Source organism: Anomaloglossus baeobatrachus, chromosome 8 (assembly GCF_048569485.1).
Source record: "Anomaloglossus baeobatrachus isolate aAnoBae1 chromosome 8, aAnoBae1.hap1, whole genome shotgun sequence".
Taxonomy (NCBI): Eukaryota; Metazoa; Chordata; class Amphibia; order Anura; family Aromobatidae; genus Anomaloglossus; species Anomaloglossus baeobatrachus.
In genome coordinates this window covers 15,381,149-15,408,300 of record NC_134360.1, presented here as the reverse complement: position 1 = coordinate 15,408,300, position 27,152 = coordinate 15,381,149, and the positions used below count along the sequence as shown (strand labels likewise).

General features: G+C 49.5%; 1 protein-coding gene across 1 annotated transcript in view; it reads left to right on the top strand.

Moving 5' to 3' along the window:
* The first annotated feature begins 11,525 nt into the window (after positions 1–11,525).
* The window catches only part of ARHGEF3 (Rho guanine nucleotide exchange factor 3), a 354,608-nt gene continuing 338,981 nt past the window's right edge, over positions 11,526–27,152 (top strand). Inside the window, exon 1 of the mRNA XM_075321321.1 lies at positions 11,526–11,878. Within this exon, the coding sequence (XP_075177436.1) occupies positions 11,844–11,878 (35 nt within the window). The 5' untranslated portion in view covers positions 11,526–11,843. The remainder of the gene's footprint in view (positions 11,879–27,152) is intronic.

The following is a 27,152-nucleotide window of genomic DNA, read 5'->3' as shown; positions in this document are numbered from 1 at the left end:
TGACGTTCACACCTGATGATCACACGCGTCCGTCCGTCCCGTAATCTGGAGCTCGTTCTTAAGAAGCCATGTGTTATCCAGCGCGGACTTTGATCCTCTGCACGGAACATTAATTTTATCCTTATGTCTTTCTTGCAATTGATTCTTTCAATTTCTTTTATAACTTTCTGAGTTAAAGGGTTTTTAGAAAACCCCTTTTCCGTGATCCCTGAGCTGTTCCCACCCTCCACGGGTCCAGCACACAGTCTACGCCGCTGCACGGTGTTTGGTGGCGGCTTCTTCTCTTCTCCTGTTGGAAATAAATGCAAAGTTCTCTTGAACCGGACGCTCATTAATACGAGATGGGAAAAGTTTAAAAACTAATTATATAACAAATGTATCTAGATGTACAATGTAATTATGTAAAGTAGAGCTCTATTGTTTTTTTGTTTTTTTTTTATCAAATAGTTTTTTAAGGAAATTTTTGATTATTGTGGGGAAACAGAATTTTTATAGCATCCTGATTTCTAAATAATGTATCCTTTCCTTCTTGGCACTGATGAGTGATTGAGGGAATCATTGTAAGCACGAAAACCTAGGTGGGGGCTTTATGGCCGAGCAGCTGCAGCGGTACATCACCAAGCACAATGCCGAGCCGCACATCACCAAGCACAATGCCGAGCAGCTGCAGCGGTACATCACCAAGCACAATGCCGAGCCGTACATCACCAAGCAAAATGCCGAGCCATACATCACCAAGCACAATGCCGAGCCATACATCACCAAGCACAACGCCGAGCCGTACATCACCAAGCACAATGCCGAGCCGTACATCACCAAGCACAATGCCGAGCCATACATCACCAAGCACAATGCTGAGCCATACATCACCAAGCACAATGCTGAGCCATACATCACCAAGCACAATGCCGAGCCGTACATCACCAAGCACAATGCCGAGCCGTACATCACCAAGCACAATGCCGAGCCGTACATCACAAAGTACAATGCCGAGCCACACATCACCAAGCACAATGCCGAGCCGTACATCCCCAAGCACAATGCCGAGCCGTACATCACCAAGCACAATGCCGAGCCGTACATCACCAAGCACAATGCGGAGCCGTACATCACCAAGCACAATGCCGAGCCGTACATCACCAAGCACAATGCTGAGCAGTACATCACCAAGCACAATGCCGAGCCGTACATCACCAAGCACAATACCGAGCCGTACATCACCAAGCACAATTCCGAGCCATACATCACCAAGCACAATGCCGAGCCGTACATCACCAAGCACAATGCCGAGCCGTACATGACCAAGCAGAATGCTAAGCCGTACATCACCAAGCACAATGCCGAGCCGTACATCACCAAGTACAATGCTGAGCTTTACATCACCAAGTACAATGCCGAGCCGTACATCACCAAGCACAATGCCGAGCCGTACATCACGAAGCACAATGCTGAGCTGTACATCACCAAGTACAATGCCGAGCCGTACATCACCAAGCACAATGCTGAGCTGTACATCACCAAGTACAATGCCGAGCCACACATCACCAAGCACAATGCCGAGCCGTACATCACCAAGCACAATGCCGAGCCGTACATCACCAAGCACAATGCTGAGCCGTACATCCCCAAGCACAATGCCGAGCCGTACATCACCAAGCACAATGCCGAGCCATACATCACCAAGCACAATGCTGAGCCGTACATCACCAAGCACAATGCCGAGCCGTACATCACCAAGCACAATGCCGAGCCGTACATCACCCAGCACAATGCCGAGCCGTACATCACCAAGCACAATGCCGAGCCGTACATCCCCAAGCACAATGCCGAGCCTTACATCACCAAGCACAATGCCGAGCCGTACATCACCAAGCACAATGCCGAGCCGTACATCACCAAGCACAATGCTGAGCCGTACATCATCAAGCACAATGCTGAGCCGTACATCATCAAGCACAATGCTGAGCCGTACATCACCAAGCACAATGCTGAGCCGTACATCATCAAGCACAATGCCGAGCCGTACATCCCCAAGCACAATGCCGAGCCGTACATCCCCAAGCACAATGCCGAGCCGTACATCCCCAAGCACAATGCCGAGCCATACATCACCAAGCACAATGCTGAGCCATACATCACCAAGCACAATGCTGAGCCGTATATCACCAAGCACAATGCTGAGCCGTACATCACCAAGCACACTGCCGAGCCGTACATCACCAAGCACAATGCCGAGCCGCACATCACCAAGCAGAATGCCGAGCCGCACATCACCAAGCACAATGCCGAGCCGTACATCCCCAAGCACAATGCCGAGCCGTACATCCCCAAGCACAATGCCGACCCGTACATCACCAAGCACAATGCCGAGCCGCACATCACCAAGCACAATGCCGAGCCGCACATCACCAAGCACAATGCCGAGCCGTACATCACCAAGCACAATGCTGAGCCATACATCAAGCAATATGCCAAGCGTTGGATGGAATGGTGTAGAGCCGCCATCACTGGACTCTGGAGGAGATGTGTTTTGTGCACTGATGGATCTCACTTCTCTATCTGCATCTGATGGAGGCGTCTGGATTTGGTGAATGGAGAACGTTACCCCCTGACTGCATTGTGCCCGCTGTACAGATGGTGGAGGAGGATGATGTTATTGGGGTGTTTTTCAGGGGTCCGCCCTGGATTCCTAGTTACAGTGAAAGTAAATCTTAATTGTTCAGCACAAGACATTATGGACAATTGTAGCTTCAACTTTGTGGGAACAGTTTGGGGAAGACCCTTTTCTATTCCCATGGAGGAGCAGAACATGACGGCTGCACAGAGCCCGGTGCTTCCTATAGTGACGCCCCTGCACTGACACATCTCTATGGAATGTCCAAAAAATAGATTTTGGGTGGGTTTCCCTATTAAAACCTTTGATGATTGGAAGACTTGGCAGTGATTGTGTGGATGCTGCAGTTTCTGTGAGTGGGTCGCCTGCATCCTCTAGCTCCCGATCGTCCCACTTTTCTACTATTACTGATACGGTGAATATTAGGGTCAGTGCAGTAATGATGATCGAAATAGCTGATCCGGATGGCGATGGTCTGCAGAACGGCAGCTGTCACCAAGACATTGCACGACCGTGCTCCGGATACTTCTGCCTCGCACTGTGTAGGAGGGTGAAGCGTCATATATTTGGCAACAATATTAATAAGTTTAATGAGCAGAAAAAAATGGAAGGTCATGTAAGAACAGGGAGACGTTCATAGAAACACTGCTGACATGCCCGCTTCAGTAAAGTCACAATTCTGAAGCATCGCTTCTCTGAACGCTTTCTTGTGTTCCTTCCTCTGTTATTCCGCCTGGAAATGTATGGATACATTGAATACTTTCTTGTGTTTCTCTGTTACTCCTCCTGGAAATGTATGGATACATTGAATACTTTCTTGTGTTCCTCTGTTATTCCTCCTGGAATTGTATGGATACATTGAATGCTTTCTTGTGTTCCTCTGTTATTCCTCCTGGAAATGTATGGCTACATTGAATACTTTCTTGTGTTCCTCTGTTACACCTCCTGGAAATGTATGGATACATTGAATACTTTCTTGTGTTCCTCTGTTATTCCTCCTGGAAATGTATGGATACATTGAATGCTTTCTTGTGTTCCTCTGTTATTCCTCCTGGAAATGTATGGATACATTGAATACTTTCTTGTGTTCCTCTGTTATTCCTCCTGGAAATGTATGGATACATTGAATGCTTTCTTGTGTTTCTCTGTTACTCCTCCTGGAAATGTATGGATACATTGAATACTTTCTTGTGTTCCTCTGTTATTCCTCCTGGAATTGTATGGATACATTGAATGCTTTCTTGTGTTCTTCTGTTATTCCCCCTGGAAATGTATGGATACATTGAATACTTTCTTGTGTTCCTCTGTTATTCCTCCTGGAATTGTATGGATACATTGAATGCTTTCTTGTGTTCTTCTGTTATTCCCCCTGGAAATGTATGGATACATTGAATACTTTCTTGTGTTCCTCTGTTATTCCTCCTGGAATTGTATGGATACATTGAATGCTTTCTTGTGTTCCTCTGTTATTCCTCCTGGAAATGTATGGATACATTGAATACTTTCTTGTGTTCCTCTGTTATTCCTCCTGGAAATGTATGGATACATTGAATGCTTTCTTGTGTTCCTCTGTTATTCCTCCTGGAAATGTATGGATACATTGAATACTTTCTTGTGTTCCTCTGTTATTCCTCCTGAAAATGTATGGATACATTGAATGCTTTCTTGTGTTTCTCTGTTACTCCTCCTGGAAATGTATGGATACATTGAATACTTTCTTGTGTTCCTCTGTTATTCCTCCTGGAATTGTATGGATACATTGAATGCTTTCTTGTGTTCCTCTGTTATTCCCCCTGGAAATGTATGGATACATTGAATACTTTCTTGTGTTCCTCTGTTATTCCTTCTGGAAATGTATGGATACATTGAATACTTTCTTGTGTTCCTCTGTTATTGCTCCTGGAAATGTATGGATACATTGAATACTTTCTTCTGTTCCTCGGTTATTCCTCCTGGAAATGTATGGATACATTAAATGCTTTCTTGTGTTCCTATATTACTCCTCCTGGAAATGTATGGATACATTGAATGCTTTCTTGTGTTCCTCTGTATCTATACATTTCCAGGAGGAGTAACAGAGGAACACAAGAAAGCATTCAATGTATCTATACATTTCCAGGAGGAGTAACAATGAAAACAGGGTGTTTATATCAGAGTGTGATTAATTACAGACACAACCCATTATCATGGCAAATGGTAACACCCAGGTGTAAATGTATTCATATACCTCCCAAAGTGTAAGGCTATGTGCGCACTAGAAATGTGAAGTTTCTCAAGAAAATTTCTTGAGAAACTTCTGGGAGTGAAAGATTTCCGGACCTCCGGAAAAAATCCGCACCAAATCCGCATGCGGATTTGCCGCGGATTAGCTGCGGAATAGCCGCGGAATTGCCGCGATTTTCCCGCGGGTGGTTCCCTGCGGATTTTTGTAGGCTGTACTGCCGAAATCCGCAGGTACCTGCGGAAATAATGGACATGTTCATTTTCTCAAGAAAGTTTCTCGAGAAATTCTTCTCGCGGAAATTTCTTGAGAAAAATCCGCACCAGTGCGCACAGCTATTTTTTTTTACCATAGAATTTGCTGGGAAATGTCTGCACAAAGATTGCAGACATTTCTCAAGAAATTTCCGCGGCAAATCCGCGGGTAAATCCACGGGTAAAAAGCTCTAGTGCGCACATAGCCTAACAGAGGAAAGGCACAAGGCAGATAACAAAGGTTGCTACAGAATTACTTTCCTAAGGAATGTAAGCATTTACAGCCATCTAAAGGACTTCTCCATCTTTTAGGGGCATTTATGATTTTTTTTTCTAGAACGCATGTATTTGGGGCTAAAAAATATATATATTTGCAATTGGGCTTTTTTAAATTGTTGCAAAAGTCATAGAATAGAAAACATTAGTACAATGCTGTCCCAAACAACAGAATAAAAAGTGCTAAAAAAAAATTAGTTATACATCCCCCAAACTCCCCTCTGGCTCGAGACTTGATGTTTTTCAACAATTTTAGTTCTCTAGTCTTCAGACAGTCCACTTTCTGTTCTCTGTCCTTAATGTAGCACACACAGACACACAATGCAAAGACTTACTCAACTTCTCCACTTTTCATCTGGTTTCAGGTGTGATCTCCATATTGCCCTCACCTGTTATTTGTCACAGTTGAGTTTGAACGAGCGTCACATGCTTTAAACAAAGGTGTTTACCCACAATTTTGGAGAGGTGCCAACAATTTTGTCCGGCCCATTTTGGGGATTTTATGTGGTATTGTTTTTATTACTATGCCTTTTTTTCTTCTTTTTTTTTCTATCCTTTTCTAATAAACACAAAGGAAATAAACGCGCATAATAAAACGGTGTCTCAAGGTGGTAGTCCCCCACTGTCAGGAGTTGTCTTGGGGTGGTACTCCCCCGCTGTCAGGAGGTGTCTCGGTGCGGTAGTCTCCGGTGTCAAGGGGTGTCTCGGTGCAGTAGTCCCTGGTGTCAGGGGGTGTTTTGGTGTGGTAATCCCCGATGTCGGGAGATTTCTCGAGGAGGTAGCCACCGGTGTCAGGAGGTGTCTTAGGGAGGTAATAGGAGGTGTCTTCGGGCCGTCGTCCCAGGTGTTGGGAGTTATCTCAGGCAGGTAGTCCCCGGTGTGAGAGTGTGTCTTGAGGAGGTAGTCCCCGGTAAGAGGGAGTGTCTCGGGGTGGTAGTCTTCAGTGTCAGAAGGTGTCTGTGGGTGATAGTCCCCGAAATCGGGAGGTGTTTCTGGGCAGTAGTCCTGGGTGTTGGGAGGTAACTCAGGGCAGTCAGTAGCCCCGGGTGTAAGGAGGTGTCTCCAGGAGGTAGTACTTGGTGTCTTGAGGTGTCTCAGGGTGGTAGTCCTCAAAGTCGGGAGGTGTATCGAGGCGGTAGTCCCCAGCTGTCAGGAGGTGTCTCGGGGCGGTAGACCCCAGTGTCAGAGGGTGTATCGGTGCAGTAGTCCCCGGTGTCAGTGGGTGTCTCGGTGCGTTAGTCCCCGGTGTCAGTGGGTTTTTCAGGGTGGTAGTCCCTGGTGTTGGGATGTTTCTCGAGGACGTAGCCAGCGGTGTCGGGAGGTGTCATGGGGAGGTAGTCCCTGGTGTGGGGAGGTGTCTCTGTTCCTTAGTCCCGGGTGTTTGGAGTTGTCTCGGGGAGGTAGTCTACTGTGAGAGAGTGTGTCTCGGAAAGGTAGTCCCTGGTAAGAGGGGGTGTCTCAAAGCGGTAGTTCTCACTGTCAGAAAGTTTCTGCGGGCGGTTGTCCCCCGAAATCGGAAGGTGTCTCTGGGTAGTAGTCCTGGGTTTTGGGAGGTGACTCGGGGAGGTAGCCCCGGGTGTCGGGAGGTGTCTCGGGGAGGTAGTATTCGGTATCTTGAGGTGTCTCAGGGCGGTAGTCCCCGAAGTCGGGAGGTGTATTGGGGCAGTAATCTCCAGTGTCTTGAGGTGTCTCGGGGCGGTAGCCCCGGGTGTCAGGAAGTGTCTCGAGGTGGTAGTACCCGGTGTCAGAGGGTGTCTTGGTACGGTAGTCCCAAGTATCAGAGGGTGTTTCATGGTGGTAGTCCTTGGTGTCAGGAGGTTTCTTGAGGAGGTAGCCACTGGTGTCAGGAGGTGTCTCTGGGAGGTAATTGGGAGGTGTCTCCGAGCAGTAGTCCCCAGTGTCGGGAGGTGTATCTGGTCCTTAATCTCGGGTGTTGGGAGTTGTCTCATGGAGGTAGTCTCCAGTAAGAGACGGTGTCTCGGGGCGGTAGTCCTTGGTGTCAGAAGGTGTTTGCAGGTGGTAGTCCCCGAAATCAGGAGGTGTCTCTGGGTAGTAGTCCTGGGTTTTGGGAGGTGACTCGGGGAGGTAGCCCCGGGTGTCGGGAGGTGTCTCGGGGAGGTAGTATTCGGTATCTTGAGGTGTCTCAGGGCGGTAGTCCCCGAAGTCGGGAGGTGTATTGGGGCAGTAATCTCCAGTGTCTTGAGGTGTCTCGGGGCGGTAGCCCCGGGTGTCAGGAAGTGTCTCGAGGTGGTAGTACCCGGTGTCAGAGGGTGTCTTGGTACGGTAGTCCCAAGTATCAGAGGGTGTTTCATGGTGGTAGTCCTTGGTGTCAGGAGGTTTCTTGAGGAGGTAGCCACTGGTGTCAGGAGGTGTCTCTGGGAGGTAATTGGGAGGTGTCTCCGAGCAGTAGTCCCCAGTGTCGGGAGGTGTATCTGGTCCTTAATCTCGGGTGTTGGGAGTTGTCTCATGGAGGTAGTCTCCAGTAAGAGACGGTGTCTCGGGGCGGTAGTCCTTGGTGTCAGAAGGTGTTTGCAGGTGGTAGTCCCCGAAATCAGGAGGTGTCTCTGGGTGGTAGTCCCGGGTGTCAGGAGGTGTCTCGGGGAAATAGTGCTCTGTGTCTTGAAGTATATCGGGGCGGTAGTCCCCAGTGTCTTGAGTTGTCTTGGAGAGGTAGTCCCCGATGTCGGGACGAGTATCAGGGCAGTAGTTCCCTGTTTCGGGAGTTGTCTCGGGGAGGTAGTCCCCGGTGTCGGGAGGTGTCTCGGGGCGGTAGTCTCTAGTGTCTGGAGGTATCTCGTGGAGGTAGTCCCCGGTGTCTGGAGGTATCACGTGGAGGTATTCCCCGGTGTCTGGAGGTATCTCATGAAGGTAGTCCCCGGTATCTTAAGGTGTCTTGGAGCGGTAGTCCCCTGTATCTGGAGGTGTTTCAGTGGGGTAGTCCCCGGGTTTGGGAGGTGTCTCGCAGAGGTAGCCAGAGGTAGTCCTGGGTAGCTGGAGGTGTCTTGGGAGGTAGTCACTGGTAGCTAGACGTGTCTGGGGGATCTAGTCCCTGATATCTGAAGGTGTCTGGGGGCGGTAGTCCCCGGTATCTGGAGGTGTCTCAGGGAGGTAGTCCCCGGTATCTGGAGGTGTCTCGGGGAGGTAATCCCTGGTATCTGGAGGTGTCTCAGGGAGGTACTTTCTGGTATCTGGAGGTGTCTCGGGGAGGTAGTTCCCGGTGTCTGGAGGTGTCTCAGGGAGTTAGTTGCCAATGTCTGGAGGTGTCTCGGGGAGGTAGTCCCCGGTGTCTGTAGTTATCTCGGGAAGGTAGGTATGTGGAGGTGTCTTGAGGAGGTAGTCCGCGGTATCTGGAGGTGTTTAAGGGCGGTAGTCCCTGGTGTCGGGAGGTGTCTCGAGGTCGGGAGACCCCAGGGTCAAGGGGTGTCTCGGGACGGTAGTCCCTGATGTCAGGAGGTGGCTCGGGGAGGTAGTCCCCAGTGTCGGGATTTGTCTTGGAGAAGTAGTCCCCAGTGTCATGAAGTGTCTCGGGAAAATAGTGCTCTGTGTCTTGAAGTGTATCGGGGCGGTAGTCCCCAGTGTCTTGAGTTGTCTTGGAGAGGTAGTCCCCGATGTCGGGACGAGTATCAGGGCAGTAGCTCCCGGTGTCGGGAGGTGTCTCGGGGTGGTAGTCCCCATGGTCAGGGGGTGTCTCGGGACGGTAGTCCCCAGTGTCTGGAGGTATCTCGTGGAGGTATTCCCCGGTGTCTGGAGGTATCTCATGAAGGTAGTCCCTGGTATCTTAAGGTGTCTCAGGGAGGTAGTCCCCAGTATCTGGAGGTGTCTTGGGGAGGTAATCCCTGGTATCTGGAGGTGTCTCGGGGAGGTAGTCCCCTTTATGTGGAGGTGTCTCGAGGAGGTAGTCCCCGATACGTGGAGGTGTCTCGAGGAGGTAGTCCCTGGTATTTGGAGTTGTCTAGGGGAGGTAGTCTCCGGTATGTGGAGGTGTCTCGGGCGGGGTGGTAGTCCTCGGTATGTGGAGGTGTCTCTTGGAGGTAGTCCCCGGTATGTGGAGGTGTCTCTGGGAGGTAGTCCCTGGTATGTGGAGGTGTCTCAGGGAGGTAGTCTCCGGTATGTGGAGGTGTCTCAGGGAGGTAGTCCCTGGTATTTGGAGGTGTCTCAGGGAGGTAGTCCCCGGTATGTGGATGTGTCTCAGGGAGGTAGTCCCCGGTATCTGGAGGTGTCTCGGGGAGGTAGTCCTCGGTATGTGGAGGTGTCTCTGGGAGGTAGTCCCCGGTATGTGGAGGTGTCTCTGTGAGGTAGTCCCCGTTATGTGGAGGTGTCTCTGGGAGGTAGTCCCCGGTATCTGGAGGTGTCTCTGGGAGGTAGTCCCCGGTATCTGGAGGTGTCTTGGCTTGGTAGTCCCCGGTATGTGGAGGTGTCTCGGGGAGGTAGTCCCCAGTATGTGGAGGTGTCTCGGGAGGTAGTCCCCGGTATGTGGAGGTGTCTCAGGGAGGTAGTCCCCGGTATGTGGAGGTGTCTCAGGGAGGTAGTCCCCGGTATGTGGAGGTGTCTCAGGGAGGTAGTCCCCGGTATCTGGAGGTGTCTTGGGTTGGTAGTCCCCGATATGTGGAGGTGTCTTGGGGAGGTAGTCCCCGGTATGTGGAGGTGTCTCGGGGAGGTAGTCCCCGGTATCTGGAGGTGTCTCGGGTTGGTAGTCCCCGGTATGTGGAGGTGTCTCGGGGAGGTAGTCCCCGGTATGTGGAGGTGTCTCGGGGAGGTAGTCCCCGGTATGTGGAGGTGTCTCGGGGAGGTAGTCCCCGGTATGTGGAGGTGTCTCTGGGAGGTAGTCCCCGGTATGTGGAGGTGTCTCTGGGAGGTAGTCCCCGGTATGTGGAGGTGTCTCTGGGAGGTAGTCCCCGGTATGTGGAGGTGTCTCGGGGAGGTAGTCCCCGGTATGTGGAGGTGTCTCGGGGAGGTAGTCCCCGGTATGTGGAGGTGTCTCGGGGAGGTAGTCCCCGGTATCTGGAGGTGTCTCTGGGAGGTAGTCCCCGGTATGTGGAGGTGTCTCGGGGAGGTAGTCCCCGGTATGTGGAGGTGTCTCGGGGAGGTAGTCCCCGGTATGTGGAGGTGTCTCGGGGAGGTAGTCCCCGGTATGTGGAGGTGTCTCTGGGAGGTAGTCCCCGGTATCTGGAGGTGTCTCTGGGAGGTAGTCCCCGGTATGTGGAGGTGTCTCGGGGAGGTAGTCCCCGGTATGTGGAGGTGTCTCGGGGAGGTAGTCCCCGGTATCTGGAGGTGTCTCTGGGAGGTAGTCCCCGGTATCTGGAGGTGTCTCGGGGAGGTAGTCCCCGGTATCTGGAGGTGTCTCGGGGAGGTAGTCCCCGGTATCTGGAGGTGTCTCGGGGAGGTAGTCCCCGGTATCTGGAGGTGTCTCGGGGAGGTAGTCCCCGGTATCTGGAGGTGTCTCGGGGAGGTAGTCCCCGGTATCTGGAGGTGTCTCGGGGAGGTAGTCCCCGGTATCTGGAGGTGTCTCGGGGAGGTAGTCCCCGGTATCTGGAGGTGTCTCGGGGAGGTAGTCCCCGGTATCTGGAGGTGTCTCGGGGAGGTAGTCCCCGGTATGTGGAGGTGTCTCGGGGAGGTAGTCCCCGGTATGTGGAGGTGTCTCGGGGAGGTAGTCCCCGGTATCTGGAGGTGTCTCTGGGAGGTAGTCCCCGGTATCTGGAGGTGTCTCGGGGAGGTAGTCCCCGGTATCTGGAGGTGTCTCGGGGAGGTAGTCCCCGGTATCTGGAGGTGTCTCGGGGAGGTAGTCCCCGGTATCTGGAGGTGTCTCGGGGAGGTAGTCCCCGGTATCTGGAGGTGTCTCGGGGAGGTAGTCCCCGGTATCTGGAGGTGTCTCGGGGAGGTAGTCCCCGGTATCTGGAGGTGTCTCGGGGAGGTAGTCCCCGGTATCTGGAGGTGTCTCGGGGAGGTAGTCCCCGGTATCTGGAGGTGTCTCGGGGAGGTAGTCCCCGGTATCTGGAGGTGTCTCGGGGAGGTAGTCCCCGGTATCTGGAGGTGTCTCGGGGAGGTAGTCCCCGGTATCTGGAGGTGTCTCGGGGAGGTAGTCCCCGGTATCTGGAGGTGTCTCGGGGAGGTAGTCCCGGGTGTCGGGACCGGGCAGGAGGCGGGAGCGGGCGGAGTTTGCTCCTCGCACTGGTCGCAGTGACAGGACTGCTCGGTTCTCGGCGCCGCTTTATCTCTTGATTGTTCCCGAGTTTTCTGAGAGCAGCTGGGGCTGAAGTGACGGCAGGGACCGGAGCCCGGGGCTGAAGTGACGGCAGGGACCGGAGCCCGGGGCTGAAGTGACGGCAGGGACCGGAGCCCGGGGCTGAAGTGACGGCAGGGACCGGAGCCCGGGGCTGAAGTGACGGCAGGGACCGGAGCCCGGGGCTGAAGTGACGGCAGGGACCGGGGCTGAAGTGACCGGCGGAGCCCGGGGTTCTCTGCAGACGGCGCCGCTCTGATGCATCAAGGAGGAAACGTGAGCAGCGCGGAGAGGTGAGAGCAGCAGAGCTGCAGCCGGGGACTACAACCCCCAGCGCGGCTCCCTGAGGGGGCTGCACACTGGATCCAGTGTGTAGTGTGGAGACTGGTGGAATATGGGCATCTATAGAGCTGTAGTCAGATCTAATGCACGGTATATACTGAGGTGAAGCGCCATATACAATGTATACTCATCAGATGTCCCCATGGTGCGGATTCTGTGTGGTGATGACTTCTCACAGTGACCCCCGCCATGAGTCTGGTCCAGGGCCGGTCCCTACACCCTGAGGTCGCTGCAGAGCTCCTGGTCCGGGGATCTCAGCCCCTTCTGTATAAAAACCGCAGGAAAATCCGCACAGATCTCATGGAGATTTGGGCTCAGATTTGCCTCTGCGAGTCGCTAAAATAAAAAATAAATACAACTTTGTGAGGAATGAGGCCGGAAAATCGAAGAAAAAAAGGGGAAAACTCCCGGATTTCCAGAAAGGTTTGTAAATCTTCTGGCGCCACAGAAGTCTCCTGCAAATACAGAAATCTTAAGTGGGGGTCACAAGTTCTGCTAAAATATCACAACATTTGTGTAAGAATCTCATGTACACAAGACAGGAGCAGATTACACTTTCACAGAAATTTGTAATTGATGGATCAGCAGAAATCAATATGTGATGTCACAGCTCACCTCTTCCTCCTCCTGTACAATGACTGATAACATCTCAATATACAGTAGATAACACAGGCTCCCCTATTCACAATAGATTATATAACAGCTCACCTCCTCCTCCTGTGCAATGACTGATAACACCTCTATATACAGTAGATAACAATAGATGATGTCACAGCTCACCTCCTCCTCCTGTCCTCCTGTGCAATGACTGATAACACCTCTATATACAGTAGATAACAATAGATGTCACAGCTCACCTCCTCCTCCTGTCCTCCTGTGCAATGACTGATAACACCTCTATATACAGTAGATAACAATAGATGTCACAGCTCACCTCCTCCTCCTGTGCAATGACTGATAACACCTCTATATACAGTAGATAACAATAGATCATGTCACAGCTCACCTCCTCCTCCTGTGCAATGACTGATAACACCTCTATATACAGTAGATAACAATAGATGATGTCACAGCTCACCTCCTCCTCCTGTACAATGACTGATAACACCTCTATATAAAGTAGATAACACAGAATCCCGCATTTTCAATAGGTGATATGATGTCACAGCTCACCTCCTCCCCCTCCTCCTGTACAATGACTGATAACACCTCTATATACAGCAGATAACACAGGATGCACCTTTCAAAATAGGTGAAATCACAGCTCACCTCCTCCTCCTTCTGCACAATGACTGATAACACCTCTATATACAGTAGATAACTCAGGATCCACCATTCACAATAAGTAATGTCACAGCTCACCTCCTCCTTCTCCTGATAACACCTCTATATACAATAGATAACACAAGATCCACCATTCACAATAGGTGATGTCACAGCTCACCTCCTGTAGAATGACTGATAACACCTATATATGCAGTAGATAACACAGGATCCACCATTCACAGTAGGTGATGTCACAGCTCACCTCCTCCTCTTCCTGTACAATGACTGATAACACCTCTATATACAGTAGATAACACAGGATCCACCAATCACAATAGGTGATGTCACAGCTCACCTCCTCCTGTACAATGACTGATAACACCTCTATATACAGTAGGTAACACAGGATCCACCAATCACAATAGGTGATGTCACAGCTCACCTCCTCCTGTTCAATGACTGATAACACCTCTATATACAATAGATAACACAGGATCCACGATTCACAGTAGGTGATGTCACAGCTCACCTCCTCCTCTTCCTGTACAATGACTGATAACACCTCTATATACAGTAGATAACCCAGGATCCACCATTCACAATAGTTGATGTAAAAGCCCCCCATCCACATTACATGAAAGTTGGCCAGACCGGCCCCCATCAGATATATTGGGTCCCCCCGACTGTCACCCAACAAATAATGTGAAGAAGAGCAGTTTCGGGCTGGGGGGGATTTATAATGACGGCCACAAATGTGACCCCCTCGCCCGTCCACGGCTGATCTGCACAGATCTTTTTTCCCATTCATCCTCTTGGATTTGCAGTAAGGGGGGGTCACATATTTATCCTGCTATGAATGTCTGCGGGGTCCGCGCTGCTTTACATTGCCATTTATGTGTGACCAGACTGCAGAACCTGTGTAATAATATCTTTTATTCTGTAGGGGACGGTTCACCTGTCAAACTGGGAAGCAGGTGCCCAAAAAGGCGAACTCGGGGGCAAAAGGGCGAAAGGGCACAACCCTACTTGTTATATTGGTTAGTCATAAACATGGGATACGAGCGCTGGGCGCGACAGCTGCGGCCCTGGTGCTCCCTATACGGAGAGAAGTCAGCGCCCCGGAATCCCACTGTACAAAAATCCAAAATGTGATCTATTATGTCTTGACATGGGCTTCGGAAAAATCCTGGCCCTATGTCCCCTGGTATCTACAGACCCCCATTCACCCCATGAAATGCAGGCAGAAAGCGCAGCAAAACCACTCCGTTTTGAGCAGCGGTGTTTCTGCCAAGAGATGCAGAAACAGTGCAAAAATTACTGCATCCTAATACTCATGTGCGCACATAGCCTTAAACAGAACCTGTCACCAGATTTTTGCCTTTATCTGAGAGCAGCAAAGACCCTGATTCCAGTGATGTGTCACTTACTAGGCTGTTTCCTGCACTTTTGATAAAATCAGTGTTTTATCAGCAGGTTATTATCACTAGAGGAGTGGTAAATCTGCTACCAGCTAGATCAACCCTGCCCTGACCACTGATTGGCAGCATTCTGCCTATGCACACTATGCACAGAAACCTGCCAATCAGTGGTGTGGAAGGGGTTATACTCAGAAAGCTGCCAATTAGTGGTGTGGGTGGGGTTATATTCAGAAAGCTGGCAATTAGTGGTGTGGGCGGGTTATGAACAGAAAGCTGCCAATCAGTGTTGTGGGCGGGTTATGCACAGAAAGCTGCCAATCAGTGGTGTGGGTGGGGTTATACATAGAAAGCTGCCAATCAGTGGTGTGGGCAGGTTATGCACAGAAAGCTGCCAATCAGTGGTGTGGGTGGGGTCATACATAGAAAGCTGCCAATCAGTGGTCTGGGTGGGGTTATACACAGAAAGCTGCCAATCAGTGGTCTGTGTGGGGTTATACACAGAAAGCTGCCAATCAGTGGTCTGTGTGTGGTTATACAGAGCTCAGCATTCAGAGAACTGTTAGATCTGCAGCAGAAAAAACAGTGATTGTCAAAACTGCAGCAAGCAGCCCAGTAAGTGAAACATCTCTGGAATCTGGGTCTCTGCCCCTACATCATGTTGTTATCAGATGGGGTAGCAAAAACTTGGTGATAGATTTCCTTTAACCTCTTTCCAACATGTGCGGTACGTGTACTGAGCCCGCTGCATCCATAGCTCCGATCGTTGCGAAAATATCTCTGATCACATATTTAGAAAGGGTTTGCAAACTTTGCCAACATTTTCTTTTTTTGTTACGTAAATGTATGTTTTTTGGGGGAAAAAAACATTTTTATTATTTTTGTCCTTTAAAAACGTTGCACCGCTCTTCTATAGGTCTCTGTGTAGCGCCTCTCGCCTTCTATAGGTCTCTGTGCTGCGCCTCTCGCCTTCTATAGGTCTCTGTGTAGCGCCTCTCGCCTTCTATAGGTCTCTGTGTTGCGCCTCTCGCCTTCTATAGGTCTCTGTGCTGCACCTCTCGTCTTCTATAGGTCTCTGTGCTGCACCTCTCGCCTTCTATAGGTCTCTGTGCTGCACCTCTCGCCTTCTATAGGTCTCTGTGTAGCGCCTCTCGCCTTCTATAGGTCTCTGTGTTGCGCCTCTCGCCTTCTATAGGTCTCTGTGCTGCGCCTCTCGCCTTCTATAGGTCTCTGTGCTGCGCCTCTCGCCTTCTATAGGTCTCTGTGTTGCGCCTCTCGCCTTCTATAGGTCTCTGTGCTGCGCCTCTCGCCTTCTATAGGTCTCTGTGCTGCGCCTCTCGCCTTCTATAGGTCTCTGTGTTGCGCCTCTCGCCTTCTATAGGTCTCTGTGTTGCGCCTCTCGCCTTCTATAGGTCTCTGTGCTGCGCCTCTCGCCTTCTATAGGTCTCTGTGTAGCGCCTCTCGCCTTCTATAGGTCTCTGTGTTGCGCCTCTCGCCTTCTATAGGTCTCTGTGCTGCGCCTCTCGCCTTCTATAGGTCTCTGTGTAGCGCCTCTCGCCTTCTATAGATCTCTGTGTTGCGCCTCTCGCCTTCTATAGGTCTCTGTTGTGCCTCTCGCCTTCTATAGGTCTCTGTTGTGCCTCTCGTCTTCTATAGGTCTCTGTGCTGCACCTCTCGCCTTCTATAGGTCTCTGTTGTGCCTCTCGCCTTCTATAGGTCTCTGTGTTGCACCGCTCTTCTATAGGTCTCTGTGCTGCGCCTCTCGCCTTCTATAGGTCTCGGTGTAGCGCCTCTCGCCTTCTATAGGTCTCTGTGTTGCGCCTCTCGCCTTCTATAGGTCTCTGTGCTGCGCCTCTCGCCTTCTATAGGTCTCTGTGTAGCGCCTCTCGCCTTCTATAGGTCTCTGTGTTGCGCCTCTCGCCTTCTATAGGTCTCTGTTGTGCCTCTCGCCTTCTATAGGTCTCTGTTGTGCCTCTCGCCTTCTATAGGTCTCTGTGTTGCGCCTCTCGCCTTCTATAGGTCTCTGTGCTGCACCTCTCGCCTTCTATAGGTCTCTGTGTTGCGCCTCTCGCCTTCTATAGGTCTCTGTGTTGCACCGCTCTTCTATAGGTCTCTGTGTAGCGCCTCTCGCCTTCTATAGGTCTCGGTGTAGCGCCTCTCGCCTTCTATAGGTCTCTGTGCTGCACCTCTCGTCTTCTATAGGTCTCTGTGTTGCGCCTTTCGCCTTCTATAGGTCTCTGTGCTGCGCCTCTCGCCTTCTATAGGTCTCTGTGTAGCGCCTCTCGCCTTCTATAGGTCTCGGTGTAGCGCCTCTCGCCTTCTATAGGTCTCTGTGCTGCACCGCTCTTCTATAGGTCTCTGTGCTGCACCTCTCGTCTTCTATAGGTCTCTGTGTTGCGCCTTTCGCCTTCTATAGGTCTCTGTGCTGCGCCTCTCGCCTTCTATAGGTCTCTATGCTGCGCCTCTCGCCTTCTATAGGTCTCTGTGCTGCACCGCTCTTCTATAGGTCTCTGTGCTGCGCCTCTCGCCTTCTATAGGTCTCTGTGCTGCACCTCTCGCCTTCTATAGGTCTCTGTGCTGCGCCTCTCGCCTTCTATAGGTCTCTGTGTTGCGTCTCTCGTCTTCTATAGGTCTCTGTGCTGCGCCTCTCACCTTCTATAGGTCTTTGTGTTGCACCGCTCTTCTATAGGTCTCTGTGCTGCGCCTCTCGTCTTCTATAGGTCTCTGTGCTGCACCTCTCGTCTTCTATAGGTCTCTGTGCTGCGCCTCTCGCCTTCTATAGGTCTTTGTGTTGCACCGCTCTTCTATAGGTCTCTGTGTTGCGCCTCTCGCCTTCTATAGGTCTCTGTGTTGCACCTCTCGCCTTCTATAGGTCTCTGTGCTGCACCTCTCGCCTTCTATAGGTCTCTGTGTTGCACCTCTCGCCTTCTATAGGTCTCTGTGCTGCACCTCTCGCCTTCTATAGGTCTCTGTGCTGCGCCTCTCGCCTTCTATAGGTCTCTGTGCTGCACCGCTCTTCTATAGGTCTCTGTGCTGCACCTCTCGCCTTCTATAGGTCTCTGTGTTGCGCCTCTCGCCTTCTATAGGTCTCTGTGCTGCGCCTCTCGCCTTCTATAGGTCTCTGTGCTGCACCGCTCTTCTATAGGTCTCTGTGTTGCACCTCTCGCCTTCTATAGGTCTCTGTGCTGCACCGCTCTTCTATAGGTCTCTGTGCTGCACCTCTCGCCTTCTATAGGTCTCTGTGCTGCGCCTCTCGCCTTCTATAGGTCTCTGTGCTGCGCCTCTCGCCTTCTATAGGTCTCTGTGCTGCACCGCTCTTCGATAGGTCTCTGTGCTGCACCTCTCGTCTTCTATAGGTCTCTGTGTTGCGCCTCTCGCCTTCTATAGGTCTCTGTGCTGCGCCTCTCGCCTTCTATAGGTCTCTGTGCTGCACCTCTCGCCTTCTATAGGTCTCTGTGCTGCGCCTCTCGTCTTCTATAGGTCTCTGTGTAGCGCCTCTCGCCTTCTATAGGTCTCTGTGCTGCACCTCTCGCCTTCTATAGGTCTCTGTGCTGCACCTCTCGCCTTCTATAGGTCTCTGTGTTGCGCCTCTCGCCTTCTATAGGTCTCTGTGTTGCGCCTCTCGCCTTCTATAGGTCTCTGTGTTGCGCCTCTCGCCTTCTATAGGTCTCTGTGTTGCGTCTCTCGCCTTCTATAGGTCTCTGTGCTGCACCTCTCGCCTTCTATAGGTCTCTGTGTTGCACCGCTCTTCTATAGGTCTCTGTGTTGCGTCTCTCGCCTTCTATAGGTCTCTGTGTTGCACCGCTCTTCTATAGGTCTCTGTGTTGCGCCTCTCGCCTTCTATAGGTCTCTGTGCTGCGCCTCTCGCCTTCTATAGGTCTCTGTGCTGCGCCTCTCGTCTTCTATAGGTCTCTGTGTAGCGCCTCTCGCCTTCTATAGGTCTCTGTGCTGCACCTCTCGCCTTCTATAGGTCTCTGTGCTGCACCTCTCGTCTTCTATAGGTCTCTGTGTAGCGCCTCTCGCCTTCTATAGGTCTCTGTGCTGCACCGCTCTTCGATAGGTCTCTGTGCTGCACCTCTCGTCTTCTATAGGTCTCTGTGTTGCGCCTCTCGCCTTCTATAGGTCTCTGTGCTGCGCCTCTCGCCTTCTATAGGTCTCTGTGCTGCACCTCTCGCCTTCTATAGGTCTCTGTGCTGCGCCTCTCGTCTTCTATAGGTCTCTGTGTAGCGCCTCTCGCCTTCTATAGGTCTCTGTGCTGCACCTCTCGCCTTCTATAGGTCTCTGTGCTGCACCTCTCGCCTTCTATAGGTCTCTGTGTTGCGCCTCTCGCCTTCTATAGGTCTCTGTGTTGCGCCTCTCGCCTTCTATAGGTCTCTGTGTTGCGCCTCTCGCCTTCTATAGGTCTCTGTGTTGCGCCTCTCGTCTTCTATAGGTCTCTGTGCTGCACCTCTCGCCTTCTATAGGTCTCTGTGCTGCACCTCTCGCCTTCTATAGGTCTCTGTGCTGCGCCTCTCGCCTTCTATAGGTCTCTGTGCTGCACCGCTCTTCTATAGGTCTCTGTGCTGCACCTCTCACTTTCTATACCTCTATGTCCAGCGCGATCCTCGGGGTGTATTAAAAATCCAAGGTTTATTGACAAATTTCCATTAAAATACAGCAGTTTGGCAGAAATAATGTAGGGGGATATACCTCATAGAACTACGCGTTTCGACACATAGTCTTAGTCTTATTCCTAGACTGTGTCGAAACGCGTAGTTCTATGAGGTATATCCCCCTACATTATTTCTGCCAAACCGCTGTATTTTAATGGAAATTTGTCAATAAACTTTGGATTTTTAATACACCCCGAGGATCGCGCTGGACATTCTTTGATATATTTCCTAGGAGCTATGATTAGAAGGTGTGAGCTTTACACCTTCTAATCATAGCATTTCTGTATGCAAGGTGTCGATTCGTATTGAATTGATGATGCCCTACAACTTTGTAATTCACTTTTTTTCTCCATCACGTTCCGTTTTTGAGATGAAAATGCTAACTCCGTTGTTTTCCACCAGGTGGCGCTATAGGTGGTTTCATTGCGCAGCGCATGGCTACTTTACTATACCTAGACACCACTTCTATGCCTATAGCTGCCGCCGCTCTCAAGTTAATGGCGGTGGACAGGATATGGGTGGACACACTCTATATAGGTGCGGTGTATACAGGATATGGGTGGACACACTGTATATAGGTGCGGTGTATACAGGAGATGGGGGGACACACTGTATATAGGTGCGGTGTATACAGGATATGGGGGGACACACTGTATATAGGTGCGGTGTATACAGGATATGGGTGGACACACTGTATATAGGTGCGGTGTATACAGGATATGGGTGGACACACTGTATATAGGTGCGGTGTATACAGGAGATGGGTGGACACACTGTATATAGGTGCGGTGTATACAGGATATGGGTGGACACACTGTATATAGGTGCGGTGTATACAGGAGATGGGTGGACACACTGTATATAGGTGCGGTGTATACAGGATATGGGTGGACACACTGTATATAGGTGCGGTGTATACAGGAGATGGGTGGACACACTGTATATAGGTGCGGTGTATACAGGAGATGGGTGGACACACTGTATATAGGTGCGGTGTATACAGGAGATGGGTGGACACACTGTATATAGGTGCGGTGTATACAGGATATGGGTGGACACACTGTATATAGGTGCGGTGTATACAGGATATGGGTGGACACACTGTATATAGGTGCGGTGTATACAGGAGATGGGTGGACACACTGTATATAGGTGCGGTGTATACAGGAGATGGGTGGACACACTGTATATAGGTGCGGTGTATACAGGATACGGGTGGACACACTGTATATAGGTGCGGTGTATACAGGAGATGGGTGGACACACTGTATATAGGTGCGGTGTATACAGGAGATGGGTGGACACACTGTATATAGGTGCGGTGTATACAGGATACGGGTGGACACACTGTATATAGGTGCGGTGTATACAGGAGATGGGTGGACACACTGTATATAGGTGCGGTGTATACAGGAGATGGGTGGACACACTGTATATAGGTGCGGTGTATACAGGATACGGGTGGACACACTGGATAAAAAGTAAAGCACGAATTGTAGCAATATATAGTTGATTTGGAATGTTGTGTATATATCACTATATGTCGCTGCTTGTGCCGGGGCATGGGGTGGCAGCTGCTGGCAGGACCGAGGGGCTTGTGTCCAGACATTGCTTCTCTTTCTAGATCTGTAATTACAGTGATCTGATGAAAAGTAGCATGTGGTCTCCTGGAAGACGTCCAATAAAACAATAAGGAGAAAAGCAAATCCTATCCCTAGATGTATCATAGACACAAGGAACGCTGAGGCTCATGTAACGCGCGGAGCACGACAGAAGCTACATCCGCAGGGGGCCTCCAGAAAAGCCGTATACAGTTCCCTTGGCCGTGTGTTCAGGATCATTGTCTGCTGAATTGTCCGCCCTCATTTCATTTTCATCATCCTGGTAGATGGAATCAGATTTTTATCAGCAATGTCTCGATACATTTGTCCATTTATTCTTCCTTCAGTGATGTGAAGTTTTCCAGTGCCGTCTGCTGAAAAAGCCCCAAACCATGATGTTCCCACCTCCACACTCCACTGTTGGTATTCTCTGGGTGATTTGCCTTTTGGCCTCCAAACACGTTGTGTATTATGGCCTCCAAAGAGTCCAGTTTTGGTCTCATCTGACCAGACTATATTCTCCAGTATTTTATACACTTGTCTAAATGTTGTTGAGGAAACTAAACGCTCTTGAACCTGGTCAGCAATGGAGTTGAGCGTGCATACAAGAGCGTGTATACAGGAGCGTGTATACAGGAGCGTGTATACAGGAGCGTGCATACAGGAGCGTGCATACAGGAGCGTGCATACAGGAGCGTGCATACAGGAGCGTGCATACAAGAGCGTGTATACAGGAGCGTGTATACAGGAGCGTGCATACAGGAGCGTGCATACAGGAGCGTGCATACAGGAGCGTGCATACAGGAGCGTGCATACAGGAGCGTGTATACAGGAGCGTGTATACAGGAGCGTGTATACAGGAGCGTGCATACAGGAGCGTGCATACAGGAGCGTGTATACAGGAGCGTGTATACAGGAGCGTGCATACAGGAGCGTGCATACAGGAGCGTGCATACAGGAGCGTGCATACAGGAGCGTGCATACAGGAGTGTGTATACAGGAGCATGCATACAGGCCATAAAGGGGGAGTGCATTACTTATTATTTTATTTGAAACAATTGTACCTGCTAAATCCAGGTCTTTCTGTAGTGTTCTTTGACAACTCTTTTACTATTTCTGTTCACTCCTTTGTCTGGAATCTTGCGGGGAGCTCTTGGTTGTGGTTGGTTTATGGTGAAATGATGTTCATTCCATTCTCAGATTATGGCCCCAACCTTCAATAATCTAGAAATTCATCTGTAACCAATGCCATCAGTATATTATGCAACAATAAGATTGCGAAGGTCTTGAGACAGCTCACTGGTTTTACCCATCATGAAATGTTTCTTGTGTGGCACCTTGGTAATGAGAAACCTTTTACAGACCGTCAGTTGAAATTACGGTAATTTGTGGAGGGTTTTTCTTTTTGGAACCTTTAGGGTATGACCGCACTTTGTGTTCTTCTACTTGCAGTTCAGAACGCACGTTTTTGCCTTAATTGATTTAGCCAAAGTTGCCTTTTCCAGAAATTTAGCGCTAAAAACGCATGCGTATTTACCTCGTTTTAGATGTGTTTTTTTGTGCTTTTTGCATGCTTTTTCACCTGCGTTTTGACAGATGCGTTTTGAACATCAAGACACTGCTAAATAAAGATTAAATAGTCAGAATGATAAAAGAGAAAAAAAAGCAAAATATATATAATTTTTGGATTAACCTCATAACGACGGCCGTACGACTTAAAGCGGCGGCAAAACAGGGTACTTATTCTGTTCCGCCGCTTTAAAGCGGCGGCCCGAAAAAACCCTGTAGCGCCCCCCAGCGACCGAAAATCTCGGGGGTTTCAGCTACCGGGGGTAGCTGAGACCCCCCAGATTATGAATCGGGGTGTTTTTTTTGGACCCCGACCATGTGATCGCCGGTATACACCGTATACCGACGAACACATGAAAAAAAAAGAAATGGCCGGTAAAACTGATTTCTTTTTCATCTGACATGATCAAACATGTCAGATGAGAAAGAAATCTAACCCCCTAGTGCCCCCAAAGCCCCCGGTACCGGAGAGTCCCCCCACCCCCACCCCTACCCCCACCGGACATCCAAAATGGCGCCGAAGCGCACAGAAAACTGCAGCCGCCGCCGGCTCTGCAGTCATTTCCCTCCTATCTGAAATGATCAAACATTTCAGATCGGAGGGAAATGTCCTCCCCCTGACCCCTCCTCCGGTCCACCGGAGCCCTCTGGTCACCGGAGCCCCCTCCGGTTCTCCAGAGCCACCACCCCCCTCCCCCCCTCCGGAGCGTGGAAGATGGCGGCGCACAGCGCGCGGCCGCCTTCATTCTGCTCTTTCTGCCGCATGTGACACGTCACATGCGGCAGAAAGGTGTCCCCAGGTCCCACTAGGTCACCCCCCGTCACCCCCCCCCCCCCCCAAGCCCCCGGTTATACGTTACCTGTCTGCCGCTCCGGGCCCGCGATCGCCGCCTCCTTCTTCAATGCTGGCGGCGCATGCGCAGACAGCGGCTGTCAGCTGGATCCCTGCAAGCAGGGATCCTGCTGACGTCGCTGATGCACAGGCTCCACTGTGGACCGGGGGAGGGTGAGTGCAGTGATCTGCAGCCACACTCCTCACATGGAGAGGCTGCTGTTCCAGAAAATGGGGGGTACGTTCTGTGAGCGTGCCCCTCATATTCTGGAATGAGCTTACTGCAGGTCACTCTGCCCTAGGTTGGACCGGGGCAGAGTGAGTGCAGTATTCTCAGATTACTGCACCCACACTGCTCATGGAGAGCTTGCTCTTCCAGAAAATGGGGGATACGTTCCCTGAACGTACCCCCCATATTCTAGAAGGTCCAGAGTCGCCGAGGGACCTCCAAAATGGATTACAGCGACCGAAATTTCTTTATTTTCAATAAATTGGTAAAAGAGGAATGTTTCGGGGAGTGTTTTTTCAAATAAATTTTTTTTTTGTCTTTTTTTTTTCTATTACTGACTGGGTTAGTGATGTCGGGTATCTGTTCAGATGCCGTGACATCACTAACCCCAGGGCTTGATGCCAGGTGACATTACAGCTGGTATCAACCCCATATATTACCCCGTCTGCCACCGCACCAGGGCGCGGGATGAGCTGGGGCGAAGCGCCAGGATTGGCGCATCTAATGGATGCGCCACTTCTGGGGCGGCTGCGGCCTGCTATTTTTAGGCTGGGAAGAGTCCAATAACCATGGCTCTTCCCACCCTGAGAATACCAGACCCCAGCTGTCCGCTTCACCTTGGCTGGTGATCTAATTTGGGGGGGACCCCACGTTTTTTTTTTTTTTAAAAAAACGCCTGGGGAGCCCTCCAAATTGATCACCAGACAAGGTGAAGCTGTCAGCTGTGGTTTGCAGGCTACAGCTGTCTGCTTTACCCTAGCTGGCTATCAAAAATAGGGGGGACCCCACGTCATTTATTTTAATTATTAATTTTTTGGGGGGCTAAATACAAGGCTAGGCACCCTTTAGTGCCACATGAAAGGCACTAAAGGGCGCCAGCTTAGAATATGCAGGGGAATGGGACGTTATATTTGTTTGACATCTATCCATTCATCCATTGTAGCATTTTACGCTGTGTGCCCACAATCAGGGTTTGCAGCGTTTTGGGCGCAGAGTGTTTTCCCTGTGTCCATGACGCTGCGTTGTGCAGTAGAAGCACAGTGGAAGGATTTTTAGAAATCCCATGCCCAATGTGCTTCTTTTCTCCGCAGCATAAACCGACCTGTGGCGCAGCTTCCCGAGTCTCAGCATGTCAATTTATGCTGCGGAGATGAGTGTTCTCTGCAGGTAGCATAGAGCTCCACAGCGGCCTGAACCCAAATCGTGGGCATGGGCAGCTGCGTTCTCCCGTGGACAACACTCACATCTCTGCAGGAGGCTGACACTGTGTACTAGATGCCGTGTCGCTGGATCATGGCCACATAGCCTAACAGTGAGACATTTGTTGCTACAGCAACATTTTTGTGAAGTACCTGTGGATTCAAAATGCTTACTATACTCCTGAATAAAATCCAGTTTCCAAAATGGGGTCACTTGTGGGGGTTTTCTGATGTATAGGTACCCAAGGGGCCCTGCTAATGTGACATGGTGCGCGCAATTTATTTCAACTTTTCCAGAATTCAAATGGTGCTCCCTCCATTCCAAGCCCTCCCATTTATCCAAACAGAGGTTTTTGGCCACATGTGGGGTATCCCTGTGCTCATAAGACATTGGATAACAACCTGTGGGGTCCACGGTTTGTTGTTGTCTCTTGAAAAAGTGAGAAATTTGATGCTAAAGCAACAGTTTTGTGAAAAAAATGAAAATTTTCAATATGGCAACCTAAGCTTATCAAATTCTGTGAAGTACTCGTGGATTCAAACTGCTCACTATACACCTTGATAAAAGCCTTGAGGTGTCTTGTTTCCAGAATGAAGTCACTTGTGGGGGACCGCCACTGTTTAGGCACCTCAGGGGCTCTCCAAATGCAACCTGGCGTCCGCTATTGATTCCAGCCAATTTTGCAGTCAAATGGCACTCCTTCCCTTCCGAGCCCTGCCATGCGCCCAAACAGTTGATTTCCACCACATATAAGGTATCGCCAAACTCAGGAGAAATTGCACAATAAATGTTATGCTGAATTTTTTCCTTTTACTCTTGTAAAAAAAAAAGCTACCTGGTTGAAATAACAATTTTGTGGTAAAATTTTATTTTTTTTTTTTCATGGCTCAACGTTATAAAATTCTGTGAAGCACCTGGGGGTTCAGGGTACTCACCAAACATCTAGATAAATTCCTTGAGGGGCCTAGTTTCCAAAATGGGGCCACTTGTGCGGGGTTTCTGCTGTTTAGGTACCTTAGGGGTCCTCCAAATGTGACATGGTGCCCGCAATCTTTTTCAGCCAAATTTCCTTTCTAAAATTCAAATATTGCTCCTTTCGTTCCAAGCCCTCCCATTTGTCCAAACAAAGGTTTCAGACCACATGTGAGGTATCACCGCGCTCATAAAAAAGTGGTTAACAAACCTTGAGGTCAAATTTTTGGAATTACCTCTTGAAAAAGTGAGAAAATTGATGCTAAAGCAACATTTTTGAGAAAATTATTAAAATTTTCAATATGACAACGTAACGTTAACAAAATCTGTGAAGTACCTGTGGATCTAAAATGCTCACTATACCCCTAGATAGAAGCCTTGAGGGGTCTAGTTTCCAAAATGGTGTCACTTGTGAGGGATTTCTTCTGTTTAGGTACCTTAGCGGACCTGTAAATGCAACATGGTGCCCGCAATCTATTTCAGCCAAATTTGCTTTCCAAAATTCAAATATTGCTCCTTCTGTTCCGAGCCCTCCCATTTGTCCAAACAGAGGTTTCTGACCACATGTGGGGTATCGGCGCGCTCATAAGAAAGTGGGGAACAAGTTTTGAGGTCCATTTTGTTGTGTTATTTCTTCTAAAAGTGAATAAATTTGGGTTAGAGCAACATTTTTAGGTAAAATTTAATTTTTGCTTTTTTTCATTCCACATTGCTTTTGTTCATGTGAAGCACCTGAAGGGTTAATAAACTTCTTGAATGTGGTTTTGAGTACTTTGGGGGGTGCAGTTTTTAGAATGGTGTCACTTTTGGGTATTTTCTGTCATCTAGGCCTATTGAAGTCACTTCAAATGTGATGTGGTCCCTAAAAAACTGGTTTTGTAAATTTTGATGTAAAAATGAGAAATTGCTGATAAACTTTGAACCCCTCTAACTTCCTAACAAAAAAAAATTTTGTTTCCAAAATTGTGCTGATGTAAAGTAGACATGTGGGAAATGTTATTTATTAACTATTTTGTGTCACAGAAATCTCTGGTTTAACGGTATAAAAATTCAAAAGTTGAAAATTGCTAAACTTTCAAAATTTTTGCCAATATTCAATTTTTTTCATAAATAAACACAAAAAATATTGTCCTAAATTTGGTACTAACATGAAGTCCAATATGTGACGAAAAAACAATCTCAGAATCACCGGGATCCGTTGAAGCGTTCCAGAGTTATAACCTCATGAAGTGACACTGGTCAGAATTGCAAAATTTGGTCTGGTCATTAAGGTGAAAATTAGCTCCGTCACTAAAGGGTTAATGAAGAAAGTAGTTATATTTCATGAAATTATAGCAGTTTTATAATATTTATTACTAAAATAGCAATAAAATCATAATTTTCACTAATTTAATTGTCGGACTATGTGTGTGTAAAGGGACATATTATTCCATTATTTTAATGTCTGAAAAGCATGCGTTTTTGAAGTAAAAAAACGCATTGTTTCTGC